Source organism: Mustela putorius, unplaced genomic scaffold (assembly GCF_011764305.1).
Source record: "Mustela putorius furo isolate JIRA1106 unplaced genomic scaffold, ASM1176430v1.1 tig00000095_pilon_pilon_pilon, whole genome shotgun sequence".
In the NCBI taxonomy this organism is placed as follows: domain Eukaryota; kingdom Metazoa; phylum Chordata; class Mammalia; order Carnivora; family Mustelidae; genus Mustela; species Mustela putorius.
Window position 1 is genome coordinate 39,442,957 of NW_025421280.1, and position 22,095 is coordinate 39,465,051.

The 22,095-nt window shown below is 49.8% G+C and overlaps 1 protein-coding gene across 1 annotated transcript in view; it reads right to left on the reverse strand.

The window, feature by feature from the left end:
• Positions 1-770: 770 nt before the first annotated feature.
• The window catches only part of LOC101670926 (zinc finger protein 77), a 33,216-nt gene continuing 11,891 nt past the window's right edge, over positions 771-22,095 (reverse strand). The window contains exons 2-4 of the mRNA XM_045087012.1: positions 9,124-9,250; positions 3,316-3,496; positions 771-2,904 (exon numbers count right to left, since the gene is read on the reverse strand). Coding sequence (XP_044942947.1) covers positions 1,626-2,904; positions 3,316-3,496; positions 9,124-9,250 — 1,587 coding nt within the window. The 3' untranslated portion in view covers positions 771-1,625. The remainder of the gene's footprint in view (positions 2,905-3,315; positions 3,497-9,123; positions 9,251-22,095) is intronic.

A 22,095-nucleotide genomic window follows, 5' to 3' on the forward strand; every position in this document is an offset into this window, starting at 1 on the left:
ACTAGTGGCGGGGAAAAAAAAAACAAGCAATCCTGAGCATTGGTCAAAAAGCACATTCCTCCAAGTCATATTGGAACAAAATAAACCAAAGACACCAAAAATAACTCTCAGAAGAGATAAAAACAACACAAAAAATTTAACAATAATTTTTATTTCTCCTCAATAAAAGGAGAAAATTTAGGTGAAAATATGTTTCAATAATGAAGACTGAAAATACAGAGGTGATTCAGAGTCAGGAAATTCCACTATTAGCAATAGAAAACAGAAAAGAACTTTCAACAATCAAAAAGTCTCATGTGATGATCACAGATTGGGAAAGTTTTGGAATATGAACTTCAAGTTTTTTTCTTTTTCTTTTTTCTAAAATTATATAAAGTTGTACACATACACACCCCTCCCACAAACACATTCTTATCAACCTGAGTCTAAAAGACATTGTAATGGGAGGAAAAAAAAATGTGTTTTACATAACCAGGTGATTACTTCAAGTCTGACACAACAAAATGTATGTTGTACAGATGTAGAGGAGAAAGGTCACTCACCACCATTAGTGTTCGTATCAGCAACAGGAACTAGAAATTAAGACACTTCACATCTCTATCATGGAAGAGGCACTTGCAAAAAAAAAAAACAAAAAAAAAAAAAAAACAAAGCCATGTTTGTAACAATGAAATGATTTCTTTTTTTTTTTTTTTTTTTTAAAGATTTTATTTATTTATCAGAGAGAGAGGGGGGAGAGAGCAAGCACAGGCAGACAGAATGGCAGGCAGAGGCAGAGGGAGAAGCAGGCTCCCTGCCGAGCAAGGAGCCCGATGTGGGACTCGATCCCAGGACGCCGGGATCATGACCTGAGCCGAAGGCAGCTGCTTAACCAACTGAGCCACTCAGGCGTCCCAATGAAATGATTTCTTTCCTGCCACAACTGTCACGAACAAAATACATGACGTTCTGTACGGGAAGTGTTCCCCAAACTGTGTCCATTCGGGTTTGTCTCCAGTATATTGGCTCTCATTTAAAAATGATTTTAGGGAGATTAAATGCTTTCCTGCAGTGTCTGTGGTCCCAGATTGAGGAAATACTGGAAGGTTTTCCATGGTTCTTAACTTCACAGGATTTCATATCACTGTGCTCTCACAAGCATCCCCGAAGATTAGAGGGGCACCTGAAGGCTTTCCCACAGCGTGGACATTCACACAATTCCCGTCTAGTGAGTGTCATCACAGATACTTGCAGTTCTGTGTGATACTAGAATGTCTTACCAGAGACTGTAGATTCACAAAAGGTCACTGTCCACTGTGATTCCTCACATGTTCCTGAAGGGAGTCGTGACCGGTGAAGTTCTCTCCCCAGTGTGTGTCTTCATATGCCCTCGAAGGGATGAGGGAAACTTGTATGCTTTCCCACACTCCTTGCATTCATAGGATTTAACTGTGTTGTGCGTTTTCAAATGATCTTGAAAACACTGAGGCCGACTGAAAGCTTTCCCACTCTCTGTGCTTACGAGGTCTCTCCCCTGTGTCCACGTGTGTGCTTCTAGGCACAAAGGACTCCTGAAGGCTTTGCCACAGTGGTGACACTTGTAGGTTTCCAGGAGAGGTGAAGACTTTCCCACACTGCTGACATTTTCAAGGTCGTTCTCCACTGTGTGTCCTCATATGAGCTCGCAGGTTTCCAGGAGTCGAGAAGGTTTTCCCACACTGCTCACACTTGCAAGGGCTTTCACCAGTGTGTGTCCTCATATGTGCTCGAAGGTTTGCAGGAGACTTAAAGGCTTTCCCACACAGCTCACATTTGAAGGGTCTTTCCCCAGTGTGTATCCTCGTATGTACCTGTAGGTCTCTGTGGCGCCTGAAGGCTGAGCCACACTCCTTACATTCATAGGGTTTCAGGATATCGTGTGTGGCCATGTGATGTTCAAAAGGTCGATGCTTTCTGAAATTTTCACCACACTCCTTACATTCCAAGTGCCCACCCTCAGTGTGCCTTCTCGCAGTATGTACTACAAGTGTGTAGTGACGAATGAAGGTTCTTTCACAGTGCTGACACTTATAGGGTCTCTCTCCAGTGTGCTTCCGCATGTGTTCTCGCAGGCCTGAGTTATACTTGAAGGCCACCCCACACTGCTGACATTCATACCGTCTCTCGCCCGTGTGTGTTGGCATATGTTCCCGCAGATTTCCCATATATCTGAAGGCCTTCCCACACTGCTGACATTCATAGGGTCTTTCCCCAGTGTGCGTCCTCATATGGATTCGCAGGTCTGCGTTATCCCGGAAGGATCTGCCACACCGGTTACATTCATAAGGTTTCACGGTACTGTGGGTGGCCATGTGACGATTAAAATGTCCACACTTCTGGAAAGTTTTCCCACACTCTACACATTCATAGGGTCTCTCCCCAGTGTGAGTAATCATGTGACGTGTAAGGTAAGACTGATACGTGAAGACTTTCCCACACACGTCACACGCATACACTCTCTGTCCACAGTGATCCTTCACATGACCCCGAAAAGCCGACCTGCAAGTGAAAGTTTTTCCACATTTCTTGCATTCTAAAGATTGTTTACTACCGCGACTCTTCAAGTCTCTCTTCGAAGCTCCCCCAGTGTCCTGAGGTTCATAAGGTTTCTCTCCAAGGCCTGGGTCCACGTGAGGGCTGGGGCTCGAGACACAGCTGCAGGCCGACCCACGTTCCTCACGGGGACTAGGTTTGTGTCCAGGGTAGGATCTTTGTGGATTCTCAGGGAAAGAACCATCTGTGAAGGCTTCTCTACACTTGGCGTAGCAACAGGACTTGTCTCCACGAGGACGATCCTCACGCACGGTAAGACTTGTCATCTGCCTTCTGGTTTCTCTACGTCGATTATCTTCACTGCTTTCACAGACCCGCTCCACCAAATGACCTCTGCTCAAAATGGGAAGGCACACTGTTATGGAATAATCATTTTAACTGATCTCTTTATTAATTATCTACTGATCCATATTAATGACTACTTGACTACATAATGGCCGTCTTCAGTGAATGGCTGTTTGTGGCACTATCTCCATGGTAACAGTGAAACAAGCTTAATGTACTGGCTGAAGACTGAAATACTGTCAGAACACTCTAGGTTTCTCAGATGTTGGTTTTCTCACCATTATTTCCAACTGAATTAGTTTTCAGATGTTCAGTATCTAGAATGCATTCATTAAAACTATTTCATGTGAAAGTTTGGATCATACCATTACTGAGGTGTGCTCTCAGCGATGCTATGATCTCAAGTTACTCTCACTGTCTGCCCTGAGCCCCTCCTTCTCCTGTATGAGTGTGACTTACCTCAAACACCTTTCCTCGGTTTGGGTCTGATTTTCACCATTAGGAAATTTCCAGTTTGCTCCAAAAACAGAACACGAATCATTTCTTGCAAATAAGATGGTCTTGCCTTCACTGGGGAGCTCATTCTGCAGAACATTCCGCTGAGGCCTTGATGCACTCCTTTTATTCTGACTTGTATCCACTGCAAAAATTAGGAGCAAAATTCAATTTTGGGGGAATGACCTGATGTTTGAAGGTAAGAAAACAGGCCATAAGTTGATTTCTAGTCATACACTGATCCCGAAATGGAAACGAGGTTCATCAGGAAGAATAGACAAGTAACCAAAGAAAAATCCTCAGGACCCTAGTGATTTGGGACTTTGGCAGTAAGAGGAAAAGTCTATGTAGGGCAGCCTGTTTACTCAGAAATACTTCAAAATCCATGGCGACTAATGTGGAGGGAAGTATTATCAGAAAAGTAGAAAGGAACTGGGCAAAATACATAGCTTCACACCCTACTTCTACAAAGGAACACAGAAAGGCTTGCCCCGTGGGCAAGGATGGATGAAATGTCTGACAGGAGGCCAGGGGAATGACAAAATCACCCTTCTCAGCACAAGGACGGAGTCCCGTTTCTAACGGACATGCACAAATGCCGTTCCCTTCTCCCTTCTCCGACGGAGGGCTGCTGGACCGTTCTGAAGGCACCGAGGCCATCGGGGGAGCCTGCCTGCACTGCCCCAGCTGCCACTGGGAGGTCGGACGTGGGTGTGGCTGCCAAGAGCTCCCCTTGAACAGCCCAGCAGGGGGTAGGATTTGAAGGGCCACAAGCAGTCTGGAAGATGGGCTCTTTATTCTTCGAGTTCATTGCTGATGGTTAAGTGTGGACTTTTTCTTCTTCTTGCTGGAAGCATAGTGACCACTCATTTTATGGTCAGGTCCCAACACGGTGTTTCAACAATCATCCGCATCACAAAATTCTTGACACATTAAGTGTAATTAAAATCTGTCACTATGGAAAACTAATACAATATTGTGACTGTATTCCCTCTGCTGTACTTTCCATTCCCACATTTAGTTTTGTGTGTGTCTGTGTTCCAACATTCCCTGTTTCTACCCCACACCCAGTGCCCCACGCAACAGTGCCCTCCTCCATTCATTCGCACCTTCGGTAAGTGCCGCTCTGGACCACTCAATCCCCTTCATCTATTTCTCCTCTCCCTCCGTACCCTCCAGTGGCACAAACACCAATTTCTTCTTGATAGTTTTAAGGCTGTTTCTATTTCCTGTTATTTGTTCATTCACTTTGTTATTTAGATCCCACACATAAGTAAAATATGGTGTTTGTCTCTCTGACTTATTTACTTGGAAGAAAACCCGCTAGTTCCATCCACATATTCACAAACGGGAAGACATCATCCTTCTTCCATGGCGGGGCAATCGTCCCTTATATGCGTTTTCCACATGTTCATTATCCAGTTCTCCCACTGACGGATGTGCGGGTCCCTTCCGTATCTTGAGTACTGCAAGTAACGCTACGATGAACGTCAGTATTTTTGGTATGGGTAAATGCCCAGAAGTAGAATTGGACGATATGGTCCTTCTGTGGTGTTCTGTAGAAACTCCGTACTGCTTTCCATGTGGACTGCACCAATTTACCTTCCCACCAGCAAAGATGAGTTTCCTTTTCTCCACATTCTCACCAGCACTTGTTGTCCTGTTATCCTTGTCCTTCTCATACAGCCAACTTGGCTGCCTTGAGGTGGTATCTCACTGCTGATTTGATTTTGACTTCCCTGATTATTTTCTTTTAAAGATTTTATTTATTTATTTGACAGAGAGAGAGATCACAAGTAGGCAGAGAGGCAGGCAGGGAGAAAGGGGGAAGCAGGCTCCCCGCCGAGCAGAGCCTGATGTGGAACTCGATCCCAGGACCCTGAGACCATAACCTGAGCTGAAGGCAAAGGTTTAACCCACTGATCCCCCCAGGCACCCAGTCCACATCTCTCTTACCAGTTTGTGCTGCTCGGGACAAAGATGTTCCATCATCCACTCATTGTTCTTTGGCTCCAAGTATTTTGTGATTCCTCCCTGACCTTCTCTGTTGACCCACTGGTATAAGTAGCATGCTGTTTGGCCTCAACATGTATTTGCTTATTTTTATTTTTTTGGTAAAGATTTTTGTTAAAAGATTTTATTTATTTATTTGACAGAGAGAGATCACAAGTAGACAGAAAGGCAGTCAGAGTGAGAGGGAGGAAGCAGGCTCACCGCTGAACAGTGAGCCCCACGTGGGACTTGATCTCAGGACCCCGGGATCATGACCTGAGCCGAAGGCAGAGGCTTCAACCCACTGAGCCAACCAGGCACCCCTGATAAACATTTTTTAAATTTATCTGTCAGAGTGAGTAGAGAGGGGGCACAAGCAGGGGAAGCCACAGGCAGAGGAAGAAGCAGGCTCCCCACTGAGCATGGGACCGTGACCCACGTGGGAGGCAGACCTTTCACCAACTGAGCCAGCCAGGCATCCCAAGCTGCTTCCTGTTCTTATTATTGACTTGTAATTTCATGCTGCCATTCTTCAAAAACATGCCTCATAGGATCACAGTCTTCATAAATTTACTGAGACTCGTTTTGTGGTCTAACACACAAACTATCCTGGAGAATGTTCTGTGTGTCCTTGAAAAGAACATGAATTCTGCCATTTGGAATGGAAAGTTCACTATGTCCACCTGGTGCGATGTCACTGGAATCCACTCTTTACTGATTTTCAGTCTGGGCGTTCTATGCCGGCACGTTAGTGGAGTGTTAAATCCTCCTACAATTATTTACTATCGTCACTTTCTGCCTCTATTTCTCCTAATATTTGCTTTCTATATTTAAGCGTTCCCATTGGTTCCCATTATATTTAACTGTCCAACTGCTCGTGTCTAATCTGTCTATCATCATGTCATGGCAGTCTCTGTCTTGTCACAGTCTTCGTTGTGACCTCTACTGTATCTCATGTAAGTACTCTAGCTCTACCTTTTACCCCTCTTCTATTTGCGTGGAGAATCTATTTTAGTCCACTTGACTTTCAGTTCATATTGTGTCTCACTTTTAGGCAGACGACACAGGGTTCATTTTTTTTTTTTTATCATTCAGTCAATGTATGTCTTTTGATTGGAGCGTCTAGTCTGTCTACATTGAAAGTAATTACTGAGAAGCATGTACTTCTTCCTAGTTTGTTAAATGTTTTTTGTTTGGTTTTGTTTTATTTAAGATTTACTTATTTGAGAGAGAATGGGAGAGAGAGCACCAGAGAGCAGCAGCTGGGTGAGGGACAGAGGAAAAAGGAGTTGACTACACTCTGAGCAGAGAGCCGACCTGAGCCAGAAGCTCTGAGCCACTTCCTACTGGCCCTGGGACTTCTCCTGAATAATCAGCTAACAGCCTTATGGCATTTCCCTTGTAGTTGAGAGTTTCTCCAGCTGGTTTCAGATAATCTCTTCATATTTCCTTTTTTCTCCATTTTATTGTAAATGTGGGTGTGCACCTCCTTTTGTTCTTCCCATTTGGCCCTGCTGAACTTCCCAGACTTGAGTATCTGTTCCATGCCCAGATCTGAGAACCCCTCACCCACAGTTTCTTCAAAGAAGTTTCTGCTCTTTCTTCTGTTCTCCTCCGTAGACCCCCATGATGCAAATGTTCTCATCACTGCTGTGCTCAACAGGTCCCTGAACTTAATACGTCAGTTACTCATTTCTCACCATTACTGTAATTCTGCTGTTCAGCTTGGTTGCTTCCTACGTTCCCTCACCTTCCAGATCACGGGGAGCTGCTGGGCGTCCTCCAATGTGCTATGGATCCCCCTAGGGTATTCCTCACGTCAGTTAGGCGGTTTCTTAGCTGTGATTGGTTCTTGTTTATATTTTCTATCTCCTTGTTGTAGTTCTCACCGTGTCTAGCCACTCTTCTCTCAAGCCTGGGCGGTATCTACATGACCACTACCTTGAATTCTTCTATCTGGTAGATGACTTAGCTCTCTATGATTTAGGTCATTTTCAGTGCTTTTATCCTGTTATTTTCTTTGCAACAAATTCCTCTGTCTTCTCCCTGTGCTGGCACGTATTAAGTCAGTCAGCTACATCTCCCGGTCCTCAGAGTAGTGGCCTTTCCAGAAGACATGCTACAGTGCCCTCCACCATAGCATACTCCGGCCACCAGGACCAGGTGCTCCAGGAGTGTTCTGCTGTGGGCCCTGTGTGGCCGCCTGTCACGGCTGAGACCCAGCTGCTACATGCACACTGTGTGGGGCTCGCACCCCTGCATGGCTGGCTGAGAAGTCCTGCTGTAGCCTTGCTGGGGCACTGATGGATGGGGGTCACCCTCAATATGTCTGTGTGCAACAATGCGTGGTGACTGCTGTGGGCGCAGAGGTGGGCAGCAGTCGGCAGCTGAGAGGCCAAGGGACCAAAGGCCTGAATGTGGACAATACAGGCTCCCTGGTCGCTGTGGTTATCTCCTTCGATCACGGGACAGGAATCATGCTGGAGAGGCGGCCATCACACTTGGGGTTGCCTGACAGGGGTGGCAGGACAGGAGTCCCAATGGGGAAGACATCAGTCCCAAGGGAGGCTGCCACCAAGGGTGGCTGGACAGGAGCTACTTTGGATGGGTTCCTCCAGGACAGGTGGGTTAGATGGGGTGAGTGAGTGGGAACCAGTGCCGAGTGGGGGGAACCAGTATAAGCAATGCACATGTGACCGGTCAGAACTGGCTCCCAGATACAGCTGACTATCCGGGGGACGGGCTGCAAGACAAAAGACACCCGTCAACATGTCAGTCCCTAGACGGCTCTCTGGGCCTCCAGTGTGTGCCCTAAAATTAGGCAATGAATCTTCACACATAACGCAGGGACATTTCAACATGCAGGTCTGTGCTCCGTCCTGAGCCAACTGTAAGAGTGTGCTCTCTGTCGGTTGTCTATAGTCCTCCATCCTTCCTGCATGGGCCAGCCAAAGGACTAAAAAGAGAAAGAGGCAGGAAAGGTGTAAAGGGGCAAACGTAGTCCATAGGGCTCCCCTTTGATCTCTGGACGTTCTCAAGGAACAGTCCCATCGCCCCACTGATGGTTTAGCTCCCAAACTTAAGACCCACTGATTTTCGAAGGCAGGTGTCCCAGGCCCTGGTCTTTGCACTGTGGTCCCCAGGGCCAAGAAGCCTGGTGTAGGGACTCATTTCCTTGCGTCTATCTACCTGGGAGGGCCCATCCAGTTTTCCACGTAGCCGCACTGGGGCTGGGTTTCCAACCACATCTCTGCCCCACCTACCCTCTCCCATGAGGATTTCTCACAGGGACTAGCTGCAAAAGATCTGTTCTGGCGGCCTTCAGATCATTTTGAGACTGAGTCAGAACACAAGCAGTTCTTGCCTCAGTATGTCCAGCAGAGCTAGTGAGCTCGGGATTCCCCTACTCTGGCATCTTCCCTCTCATTAAGGGAGGGTTTAACTGGAGTGACGTCACCGAGCCTGACAGATAGCAACCCCCATGTAACTTTCATAGGAGTGAAAAGTACACTCCCTGCCCTAACGGGACCCTGGAGACCACATTCGCGTTTAGAAAAGCAGGGAGTCTCAGACTTGGATCAAGATTAAAGAAGAGTCGATTTAACACATGAAACTCTGTTTTCACCAAAAGGTATGTGACCCTCCGTAGTTTCCAAGAAGGCTTGGACCACGTCTGTCTCTCCTCCGGCATATTCCCATTCCTCGGCACAAGGAAGATCAGACACTTCTAAGAAAAACTCGTTCCCTACAACTCTAGAGACAGGGCGGAGCCATGCTTACCCAGGGAGGCCAGGTTCCTGCAGGTCTCCAGCATCACATCTCTGTAGAGCTGCCTCTGACCATGATCCAGCAAAGCCCACTCTTCCCGGGAGAAGTTCACAGCCACATCCTCAAAGACCACCACGTCCTGGAACATCCACATGTTCTGTTGTAGCAGCGCTCCCTCCTCACCCGTGTGTGAGGGAGGATGTGGGGGCGACACATGGGGAACCGCATCCCACCCTAGGACCCAAGTCACACCCATGCGGGAAGTGACAACACGCAAACACATCCACGGCACTGCCCTCAGTGATGGGAAGGGCTGGGACCCCAAAGCAGAGGGCGACGACGATAGCTCATACAGACGTACATACACCCCAATATAGGCTATTTGTACTGAAAATGAGCAGATCTGAGCACAGTTGTATGCGAAAGAATGAAAAGTGAAATACTCGTTCAGACCACCCTGAAACTGGACGGCACATCTTTGACTTGCTCAAGGACGGTTACTGCCTTGTCAGCCCCAAAACTGGAACCAGATGTCAGGATGCTGTGAACACACAGATTCCAGTGCTGCTCTCACTGGAAGGCAACAAGGTGAAGGAGCCTAGCACAGTCCCCTCTATCCCGGCAGAGGCAGACACCACCCTGTCCCTGGGTTAGGTGGACAGTGAGCAGGGACACAGGGCCCAGGGGCCTGGCACACGCAGTGCATAAGAGGAGTTCCAGTTCCTGAAGAGTCATCGGAAATCAGCAGGGCCTCGACCATATACCCCGGTGCCCAGAATGCAAGCAGAAGCGCGCCAGAAAGAGGAGCCCCTGAGAGACTGATGGCCACAGAGCCCAGGGTGACTTTAAACAGAGGGCAGGAACATAATGTAGGGGCCGCTTTCCAGCAATAAGCTCGAGCAACGGGAAAATAAGCATCAAAGCAAACGGCCCACAGCGACCACAGCTGAATGCTAACCGGCTCATGAAGTCACTACCTGCAAATGGCCAGAGCCCCTAAGTAACCAGCAGACTTCCTCCAACCAGGCACAGTTACCAAAACAGGGAAAAGTCCATAGGATCACACACTCCCTCACGGTCACCCCATTTCTCGCTCCTTGGTACCACCTCAAGGCAGACACTGTCCTCCGCTGTCCTGTGTGCTGCTCCCCTGTGGTTTCTTCAATAAACTTATATCTTCTTGGTCTGTCTTGGGTGAATTCTTTCCCTGTCGGGGTCACGCCCCCAAGATGGCACAGGTCGCGCCCCTAAGATGGCACTGGAGCAGTCCGGACAACCTAAAAAACATCCGCCCTGGCCACACGTGACCTCGTGCTCGTCACATGAGGACCGTATGCCACCACTGCCTACCAGCCCCAGATACCTCCTGTTCACGTGAAAACCTCTGTGATTGGCTGTATACTCCCTGTTCATGTGAACACCCCTGTGATTGGCTGTTATGCCCTATATAAGGCAAGGGAACTTCCCCGCAAGGGGAGGCACCAGGGAATAAACAAGAGCTTGTGCATCCACCTGTGTGTGTGTTGCGTCGTCTCTGCAGGCAGGGAGAGCGCGACATTCCCCCACCCATGCCACCAGCTCCATGGGATCAGGCCGCCCCATGTTTGGCGTCCGTCATGGGCGCCACATTGCTCTGACACTGCATCCCCAGATTCTTTAAGAATTTTGTGGGAGTTTCCCTCGGTGACGATCTCCAGATGGGACTGTTCCATGAGAACACCCAGAGTCCCAAGGAGCGCCCTATGGACTGCGTTGGGCCAAATAGGTGAGGGATTTCCCCCCTTACCCCTTTCCTCCTTGCTCTTTTTAGTCCTTCGGATGGTCTAACCCTAGTGCTCCACTGACAACAGAAGGTCCTGGGCTGTGCGTGCCCGTGTGGGCAAAGGACCCCTTTCCTATTCTCTCCCACTTCATCACCTGAGCCCTCCACTCCCAACACGTGGCGCAGCTGGCAACAGCAGCTCCTGCAAAGTGACCCCGCATGGGGAATGTACTCTCCCAGACCCTCTCCTGAGGCCTGCTGACTCTCAGCAGCCTCGCTTCTTAGAGACCAACCCCTTAATTTCTTTGTTTCCTTATATTCAGCTGCCATTTGATCTATTCCTATTTGACACGTTCCTATGTGTCCCAACGGTGAGTCCTCTCCTTGTATGACCCGGTTTGGCCACCTGGTGTGTGGCTCTGGCTACTGCCGGAAACGATGCAGCGGGGCTTACTACCCCATCTGCTGCAACCCCTCCTTGGTGGGACAGGCCAATGGGCATCAGCAGCAGGTCTTTCCCGTTATAGGAAATAAAGCGGCTGGTTCAGGGAGCACAACTGCAGTCATAAGCCTTATGAACAGAATAAAAACCAAAACCCCATGATCACTTCGACGGACCCAGGAAGCCATCTGACGAACCACACGACCCTGTCTTGACAAGAGAACTCAACCAACCAGAAACAAAGGGGACGGCCTCACCCTGGTAAAGGGCAGCGGGGAAAAGCCCACACCTAACACCTGAGCAGCCGCGGCTCCGAGGAGGATCTGCCAGCGGCCGACAGGTTCAGGAGATGCTGGACGGTTGTCATCAGGGGCACGGACGTGGCCCTGCAAGCAGACACCCCTCAGACCCACTAGAATAGCTCCGAGGTCATGCAGGCGCCAGCCGGGGAGGAGGCGAGGCAGGGCGAGCTGTCACGCATCTCTGCTGCTGGGAATGCCAAACGGTGCGGCCACCTGGGAAGAGTCCAAGTGGTGAACGTCGAGTCACCGCGCACGACAGCGGCCACCACCAGCTCGCGCTCGCCCGCGCTCAGCAGCCGACCCCACAGCCAGCAAGGAAACCCGCGCAGCAGCCCGTCCGCTCCCCGGAAACGAGTAAAGGAGACACGACTAAGATGGAGTCACGAGTCCGCAGAGAAAGCACCCGAACCCTCCCTCAGGGCCAGGTGCGGAGTAACGCGGGGAGATGCGCGCCGCCAGGCCGTCCTGCACCGGGGGAAGGAAGATTGTTTCTCCGCGTGGCAACAGTCCAGCCAATGAGAGACACTCAGGGCTCAGCCAATGAGAAGTCACATGGACTCTCCAGCTTGCTCCAATGGATGCTCTGTGTGGCGGCCCCGCCCTGTGCCCCGGCTCCTCCAAGAAGGAACCGCTCCCTTTCTTTCCCAGCCTTGCCTGTGCTTTTGCTGGGGGCTTTCTTGTCCCCTATTACGATTCTCTGATATTCCCAGATAAACCCATTTTTCTTCAAGATTTAAAAAAATTTTTTAAAATATTTTATTTATGTATTCATTTGACAGAGATCACAAGCAGGCAGAGAGGCAGGCAGAGAGAGAGAGAGGAGGAAGCAGGCTCCCCGCCAAGCAGAGAGCCTGATGGGGGACTTGATCCCAGGACCCTGAGACAATGACTTGAGTCAAAGGCCAAGGCTTAACCCACTGAGCCACCCAGGCGCCCTGAGATTTTTAAAATTTTTTATTTAATTTGTTTTTCATTTAATATGTTTTTATTTATTACTAATTATTTATTCATATTGTTAATATTTATTAATACATTTATTTGTCATTATTTCTTATGCATGGATCTATGCGCGCAGAGGGAATCTCAAGCAGACCGTGTACTAAGCACAGAACAAGGCTCAATTTCAAGATGTCAAGATCATGACCTGAGCCAAAATCAAGAGTCGGACACTTAAGAAACTAAACCGCCTACTTCCCCCCACCCCATAACTCAATTTTTCCTGTAAAAAGAAGTGACAGTTTTATTGTTAATGTCAGTGTGACTTGCTGATCACAAATGGACCCAAGAAGACACTGACCACTGAGCACGCAAGTGTGGGTCCCACAGAGCCCACGGTGCTGCTTTCTCTCAGACCCCGGGCTGGAGGCTGAAGGGTCAGTTTTGTCCTGGGATCATAGGTCGGCGCCCTGTCTGCGCCAGGCAGGGCCTGCTGGGGACCTGTGGGGGGGGGGGCTTGCTCATTCTCAGAAGACTCATTTGGCTTTGGTTCAGCTCCTTTTCAGTACTGGGCTCTTCCTCTTGGATCAGTGCCGGATGGAAACAGGCTGGTCTTCCGTCTGATTTCTTCTATAACAAGCCTACTCCTATGTAGAAGCCATGTTTAGAAATTCCGTATTCTAGGGACGTCTGGGTGGCTCACTTGGTTAAGCAGCTGCCTTCGGCTCAGGTCATGATCCCAGCGTCCTGGGATCGAGTCCCACATCCGGCTCATTGCTCCGCAGGGAGCCTGCTTCTCCCTCTGACTCTGCCTTCCACTCTGTCTGTGCTAGCTCTCGCTCGCTCTCTCTCTGACAAATAAATAAATAAAATCTTTAAAAAAAAAAAGAAATTCCGTAGTCTAGAGAAAACCACCAGGAAATAGATTCCAGTCATCAAAGCGCCATGACAGGGCAACTAAGGGGGACCCTGGCCAGTTTGTTTTCAATACTGCCATTCCCCCAGGGGCGCCGGGGTGGCTCAGTGGATTAAGCCTCTGCCTTCGGCTCAGGTCATGATCTTAGGGTCCTGGGATCCAGCCCCAAATCGGGCTCTCTGCTCAGCAAGGAGCCTGCATCCCCCCCTCTCTCTGCCTGCCTCTCTGCCTCCTTGTGATCTCTGTCTGTCAAATAAATAAATAAAATCTTTAAAACAAACAAACCAACAAGTAAAAACAACCAAAAAAAAAACCCCACAGTCCCTCCACACATGCATTTCTTTCTTTCTTTCTTTCCTTTTTTAAAATATTTGTCTCTATTTCTGAAGTGCTTTCAGATTTCTGATAGGATTTTCGGTGGGATTATTTTTTCTTTCTTCTTCTTCTTCTTCTTCTTTTTTTTTTTTTAAGGTTTTATTTATTTATTTGACAGATCACAAGTAGGCAGAGAGACACGCAGAGAGAGAGAGGAGGAAGCAGGTTCTCCGCTGTGCAGAGAGCCCAATGTGGGGCTCGATCCCTGGATCCTGATCATGACCTGAGCTGAAGGCAGAGGCTTAACCTCCTGAGCCACCCAGATGCCCCCACACATGCATTTTTAACAAGATGAGCCAATTGAACCAAATGTAATTCAGAACTAAAATGGCCTTAGGGTGTTTGGGTGGCCCATTGGTTAAGGGTCATACTCTAGGTTTTGGCTCAGGTCAGGACTTCATGCCTCTTGAGATGCAGCATATTCCCCCCTCCCCCCACTCAGTACGTGGCCGGATTGTGGATTCTAACCTCTGCCCTACCTTAATCCATTGCTCTCTCAAATAATAAATAAATTTAAAAAAAAAAAAAAAAAAGAAAGGAAAGAGGAAGAAGAGGAAGGAAGAAAAAAAGGAAGGAAGGGAGAGAGAGAGTAAGTGAGAACTACCACGGCCCTTACAGGGAACTTCCGATCTCAATCTCCCCAACTGGTCTCACTGGTCACTAAATCTGCAGGTCATGATTCCAAAACACAGAATCTGATGCGCATGGTACGGGTCCCTTGAGCCTCCCGGGTCTTCAGGGAGCCGAGGGACCGTCCTTACCCAAGAGCGCTTGGAATGACCTGAGGCCAACGACGAAGGAAGACAAATGGCCTCGGACGCGTCTTCTCGGTGGCGTCGGGGGCACAGACCCGCGCAGCCCCCCCCCCGCACCGCGCCCCGCCCCAACCACCGGCTGCAAACGCCGCCGACCTTCGCTGCGCTGACCCGGTCCCGGCTCCCGCTGACCGCGGCGCAGACGCCTCCTGTCCCCTGCGCTGCGGGACAGTGTCCCGAGGACGGAGACCCCCGCGAGCCTGCCGAAGCACGGGACGCGGCTTTTCGACTGGCCAGCGGGTCCCCAGACTCACACCAAGTCTCCCGTGGGTGCGGGCGCGTGGGCGCGGGCCAGGCCACGCGTGGGGCGACCCCGACCGGGGAGAGGGACAGACGCCTCACGTCGGCAACGACACCGCCACACGCGCCCGAAACCCCTTCCGAGCAGCCACAGCCGCGGCCCTGGCGCTGCGGGACCCGCGGCCGGTCGCCCCCGGGAGCCGGGCCCCTGCGGGCCGAGCACAGGGGACCGCGGCGAGTGCGCGGGACTCGGGTCTCCCTCCCGCGCGGCCCCCAGCCGGGCGGGGCGGACGGCTGAGCCGGGTCGCCCGGGGACTGAGCGCACGGGGAGGCGACGGGACCCCGCGGCCCGCGCCGGCGGCTCCTCTGGCGTCCAGCTCGCTCCGGCCCGCGAGGAGGACGGACAGCGGAGGCGCCACCCAAGGCCCGAGATCGCCAGCGGCCCGCGGGTCCGCACGTCGCCGCCGAGGGCCGGAACCGCTGAGAAAGGCTGAGGCCGCCTGGACGCCCGAGCCCCGGAGCCTCCTTCCAGCCGTCCCATCCCCCATTCCCACGGGGGCCCTCGGCCGCGGGGCTGTCCCCCAAGTCCCTCCTGACGGGCTTGGAGGAAGCGCTCTGCAGATGGGGACCGGCCCCTCCGTCCTCCGGGACCCCGAGCCCTGTCTGTCAAATAAATAAATAAAATGCGAGGAAAACAAACAAACAAATAAATAAATAATAAAAACTAAAGAAATAATTCATTAAAAAAAAGAAGAAAGAAGATGAAGACTAAATAACTGAACGTTGCAAACGGCACAGATCGTGCTGGGCACGTGGCGACTCGTCCCCGGAAGGCCCTGAGCAGCTCCTTCGGCTCAACCTGGGGCGTCATCTGCACTTACCCCGGGCTCTGTCCCCTCACCGCGTGCAAGAGCAGAAGTGTTCCCACCGGGGGTCCGCACGCCCGCCAGGGAGCTCATGACCTTGGATACCACCGAGACCTCGAGGTGTTTCTGCCTCCAGTGGGATCCACTGAAAATGGCGCCGGTGTCCCACACTCCCCAGATGCTGAGCTTGAACTGTCTGCTCTGCCATCAGGACGGGTCCCGCCTCCAGGGGCACCTGGGGGGCTCAGCCTGACGCGTCCCAACTCCTGATGGCAGCTCAGGTCAGGTCTGCGCGTCGGGCTCTGTGCTGAGCGTGGCATGAGCTCCAGCCTCTCCCTCCCCCTCCTCCTGCCGCTCCCCACACCCCACACGCGCAGGCACCCGCTCGCACACGCGCAGGCACCCGCTCGCTCTCCCCTCTCTGAAACACACAAACGAAAACCAACAGAAAATGAGACGCTGCTCTAGGAAACCACAGGCAAACATCGGTTTTCCCCCAGTGACGTGTGAGAACACGGGCGAGGGACACCCAACGGCCGCTCGGGGAAGGACAAGTAATGCTGAAATCGAGTGTCCCTTAGTCCAGGCTGGTTTGGACGTAAAATCCATCTGCCCCAGCAGGGACTCCCCAGTCCCCGAGTCACCGCTGGACGTTGTGGACCCACTGGCCTGGAACAACACGGTTGCTGCTCCGTAACCAATCTTAGTGCCGAATGTTCCCCAAGCCACGAAGAACGCACCTGCCAGGTCCCACCCGCGTGCCTGGTCCCCGGACGCCTGTCTGCGTGGACGGAGGTCACAGGGCTCCCTCCGCCGGGACAGGAGTAGGTCTTAGCCACGGCTTACACGCTTCCTCACTGCACCCAGCCTTCTGGTGTAGACAGGCCAGCGCGTGTCCTGGGCCTGCAGTTCTGAGGAAACACTGTCCCTCCCGGGGGGACAGCTCTGTCATCGGGATCGGGGTGCCCACGGGACCAGCCAGGGGCCTCACCAGCTCTGCTGAGTTTCGCCGGGTCCACGCAGTCACTGTGCAACACCCCCAGTCCCGGGGCTCCGTGGAACGCACTCGTGTCACTACGGAGAAGCAGCGGACACACCGTGGCGAGATCCCCCACACCCCGAGTCCGCAAGGCCAGCGGTCGGTCGTTCTGAACCTCACGCCCTGCCCCGGAGCCCCTGCACTCCCAGCACCGAGACCTCACAGGACGGTCAGGCCGCTTGGCCTCCCTCCTTACACCCTTGGCTGGAAGGGCTGCCGGCTTCTCCTGCCAGACCCTCCGTGCTCTGGGAGACCGTCTCCGCAGCACCTGCCCAGGGGCAAGACTGCAGGGAGACCCGGGCATCGGGAGATTCTGTCCCCCGAGAAGACACCTCCAGGTGCTCTCCAATCTCACGGGCAGGGCCCCCTTCAGGATCTACTGTCCAGGGCGGATGCCCCAGGGGCCCGGAGATCCGTCAACCGCAGAGCTTTGCAAAACGGCGCCTGGTGATTTGCCAGAAGGTGTGTCTAGAGCGACTGATCGTAGACAGGAAGCACTACCTATTGGCTGCTGAACTATTGCTAGGCTGTGGGTACTTGGTAACAAGCTTAAGATTGGTGGATGCATATCGCTGTCTATGCTGATTGGCTTAGCTCCCCTATATAAGCGATGGCCATATGAAATAAAGGGTTTTTTTGAAACCCAACCCGATGGAGGGTCGTTATTATCGCTGCTGGACGGCGATAAATGGTGGCCCGTCCGGGGAACCCCCTTTCTCCGTTTCTAACAGTGCACTGAGGTAAGTGACGAATTTATTTAGAAGAAAATTCTGGCCAGAGAAGTTTTAGGAAAGTTCACTGATTATAGTGATGATTGCAACGTAAGCTGACTGGTGTTAGTGATGATCTTGAGAAAGCTCACTGTTTTAGTGACGATAGCCGACTAGTCTTTTCTTTGCTTCTTGACTATTTCTGAAATACTATGGGTTCAGAGGTCAAGAATACGTATGGAAGGGCCTCTGCGGGAGTTGCTAAAAGCAAATGGAACTCCTTTGAAAATGAAAACTGCTCGAGCGTTCTTGCACACAGTAGAAGGAGTCAGCCCTTGGTTCCTAGATGAAGGATTATTAAACATTCCACAATGGGAACATTTAGGGGAGGACCTTAGGAAGGTTGATGAAGAGAAACCCCTTCCATCTGGCACACTCGCTATATGGGCTCTCATACGATCCTGTTTGCTTAGCCCCAAACCCCCTGAGATTATAAAAGAAAGCCTACAAGCAGGGGAACAGGTCTTGGAGGAAGTAAAAGAGGAACAATTGAAGGCCTCAACTATAGGGGCCTCTTCAGAAGAGGAAGAAGAGCTTTGGGGGGATGAATTAGCAAAAAAATTAAGCAACTTATCTTGTGAGCCGTTGCAGCCTTCAGCTCCCCCACCTTATAATCCTGAAATAAATTGTAGCTGCCCAGGAGCCTGCTCGCACGGTAGACATGACGTCACTGATTGGAATTCAATAGGACAACAGTTAGGCTTAGCCCTACCAGTCTTTCTTTCTTTCTTTTTTTTTTTTAAAGATTTTATTTATTTGTCAGAGAGAGAGAGCGCGAGCACAGGCAGACAGAGTGGAAGGCAGAGTCAGAGGGAGAAGCAGGCTCCCTGTGGAGCAGAAGCCCGATGTGGGACTCGATCCCAGGACTCTGGGATCATGACCTGAGCCGAAGGCAGCTGCTCAACCAACTGAGCCACCCAGGCGTCCCCCTACCAGTCTTTCAAGATCAGCAAGGGAATCGCATGCACCAGCCATTAGATATTAAACAAGTAAAACAGCTAAAAGAGGCAGTCATGTCTTATGGCCCTCAGGCTGCTTATACCATTACCTTACTCGAGACTCGAGACTCTCGCAGAACAAAACCTAACACCTTTAGACTGGAGTAATCTAGCGCGAGCTTGCTTGTCTGGAGGGCAATATCTTATGTGGAAAATAGCAAATCAGGATAACTGTACGGAAACTGCTCGCCGTAATGCGGGAGCTGGGAATGGAGCTTGGAATTTAGAAATGCTTACTGGTACAGGACAGTTTTCGGGAAATCAAAATCAGATCTATTTTCCACCTGCAGCATATTTGCAAATTGCTACTGCTGCCGCTAGGGCGTGGAAAACCATACAAGGCACGGTGATTAACAGGGTCAATTGTCAAAAGTTATCCAGGGAAATAATGAACCATATGCAGATTTTGTAGATAGACTTATCCAAATGGCATCTAGAATTTTGGGGGATGTTGATTAGGCTATGCCTCTGGTCAAGCAATTAGCCTATGAGCAAGCCAATAAATGGTGCAAAGAAGCAATACGACCCTGGAAAAACAAAGACCTAGCCTCCTATTTAAAGGCCTGTAGAGACATAAACGAATCAGTTATCCAAGCTAATGTCATGGCAGAGGCTTACGCTAATTTTACTGGTACAAAGGTTACCAAATCCCCTGGTCTCTGCTTCCAATGTAATAAACCAGGTCATAAAAAACGGGACTGTCCTCAGGTCAATAAAAAACCTGGCCTATGTCCTCGATGCAAAAAGGGAAATCACTGGGCTAGCGACTGTAGATCCACCCAAGATATCCAAGGGAATCCCCTGCCAGAAAACGGAAAATAGGGCCCACAGTTCCGGGGCCCACAAATATACGGGGCCATACAGACAATCCCTCAGAGCTACTATCCCCTTTCCAGCTCCGTAGAGCAACAAAGGAAGCGCAGGACTGGATCTCTGTGCCTCCGCCAGAGCAATATTAACTCCTGCTATGGGAGTTCATCGAATCCCTACTACTGTCTGTGGACCACGACCCGAGGGAACTGTAGGATTACTACTGGGTAGAAGTTCTAGTGCACTGAAAGGATTACAAATTACACCCAGAGTCATTGATCCTGACTTTACAGGTGAGATTAAAATTCTTGCCTCATCCCCATGGGGTATTGTTTCTATTTCCCCTGGAGACCGCATAGTGCAATTGCTAATTCTGCCCAGCCAACATTCACATTTCCCGGCCAGCAATAAAGAGAGAGGTAATCAAGGCCTAGGATCTATTGGGACTCCATGTGCCTTCCTTATGCTAAATCTAAGAGAAAGCCCAATGACCGCTTTACATATTAATGGTAAAGCATCCACAGGGCTCTTAGACACAGGTGCAGATAAGAGTATCATCAAAAGGGAAGATTGGCCAAAAGCATGGCCAATACAAAAGGCTGACCAAGCTTTGCGTGGCTTAGGTATTGCCTCTAATCCTGATAGGAGTGCTACTTTACTAAATTGGAGAGATGATGAAGGACACCAAGGTTTAGTTTAACCATATATATTAGATCACTTGCCTGTAAACTTATGGGGTAGAGATGTCATGGAAGGCATGGATCTAAAATTAACATCGGACATACCATTTAGCAGCCCGCAAGCTAATACAATTATGCTTGCTCAGGGACACATCTGGGGAAAAGGTTTAGGGAATAATCAACAAGGAATCACCAACCCGATTGAACCCCAGAAAAAGGAGAACTGGACGGGTCTGGGTTTTCATTAGGGGCCACTGACTATATCAAATTAACTTGGATATCCAATAAACCTGCCTGGGTCCCTCAGGGGCCCCTCTCTCGAGAAAAATTACAAGCGGCCCAGCAACTAGTCTTGGAACAATTAGCTGCAGGACATATAAGACCATCCACGTCTCCTTTTAATACACCCATATTTATCATCAAAAAGAAATCTGGAGAATGGAGACTACTACATGACCTTAGAGCGATAAATGCTACCATACAACCCATGGGACCTATACAGTGAGGCTTACCATTACTGACCACCCTACCAAAAAATTGGCCAACCATCATTATAGACATAAAGGACTGCTTCTTCTCTATTCCCCTACATCCTGAAGGTACCTTTAGATTTGCCTTCACAGTCCCATCTATCAATCATGCCCACCCAGATCAAGGATATGAATGGACTGTGTTACCACAGGGCATGACCAACAGTCCTACTATATGCCAAATCTTTGTATGGACGACCATCAAACCGCTTCAGGAACAAAACCCCGATCTAATAATATATCATTATATGGATGATGTTTTACTTGCCCATCCTGATGGCGATCGACTCAAGGCTCTTTATGAGGAATTAACTATTCTCTTGGAATATAGAGGGTTACATATCGCCACAGAAAAGGTTCAATTAGGTACTACACGAGAATTTCTGGGTTCAAAATTGACACCCACAATTATCCAACCATTAAAAATTACGTTGAGACTAGATCATCTCCAAACCTTGAATGACTTTCAGAAATTATTAGGGGACCTAAATTGGATCAGGAGTTTTCTCAGGATCCCCACTTCTCAATTATCACCCTTATTTGATATCCTAAAGGGAGATCCTCATCCAAATTCACCCAGAACCTTAACTCTTGCTGCTAGACAAGCCATCGGAATCATTGAAAAAGCTATGGAGGCTGCTCAACTCGATCGATTCCACCTTGACAAACCTTTGAGCTTTATTATTCTAGTGGACCATAACTCCCCCACTGGGGTCATCTGGCAAGAAGGACCATTGCTATGGGTCCATTGTGCTCACTCCCCAGCTAAGGTTTTGAGTAGCTACCCAGAGGCCATAGCTGAACTAATTCTGAAAGCCATCAAAATAGCTACCATTTCCTTTGGGACGTCACCCGCGTTGATCATCACACCCTACACCTCTGCCCAACTTCAGTTCTTTTTTTTTTTTTTTAAGATTTTATTTATTTATTTGATAGAGAGAAATCACAAGTAGATGGAGAGGCAGGCAGAGAGAGAGAGAGGGAAGCAGGCTCTCTGCTGCAGAGAGCCCGATGCGGGACTCGATCCCAGGACTCTGAGATCATGACCTGAGCCGAAGGCAGCGGCTTAACCCACTGAGCCACCCAGGTGCCCCCCCAACTTCAATTCTTGAGTAACTCCTCCTCTAATTGGGCCATTATCATGACTAGTACTACTGCTAAATTTGACAATCATTATCCCTCCCACCCTTTATTACAATTCTGGAAAGAACATCCCATAATTTTCCCAAGGATAACCAGCCAAAAACCTATTGATAATGCCCCTGTGGTGTTTTCTGATGGTTCCAATAATGGAACTGGCGCCTTTATGGCAGATGGGAAAATTAATACATTTTTGTTTCCCACTACCTCTGCTCAACGTGTGGAATTATTAGCAGTCACTGAGGTCTTCAAGGCATTCTCCTTTTGCCCCTTCAATTTATTTTCTGATAGTAAATATGTAGTATATGCACTATCTCTGTTAGAAACAGCAGGAACTATATCTACTAGTCTTCTGTACATACC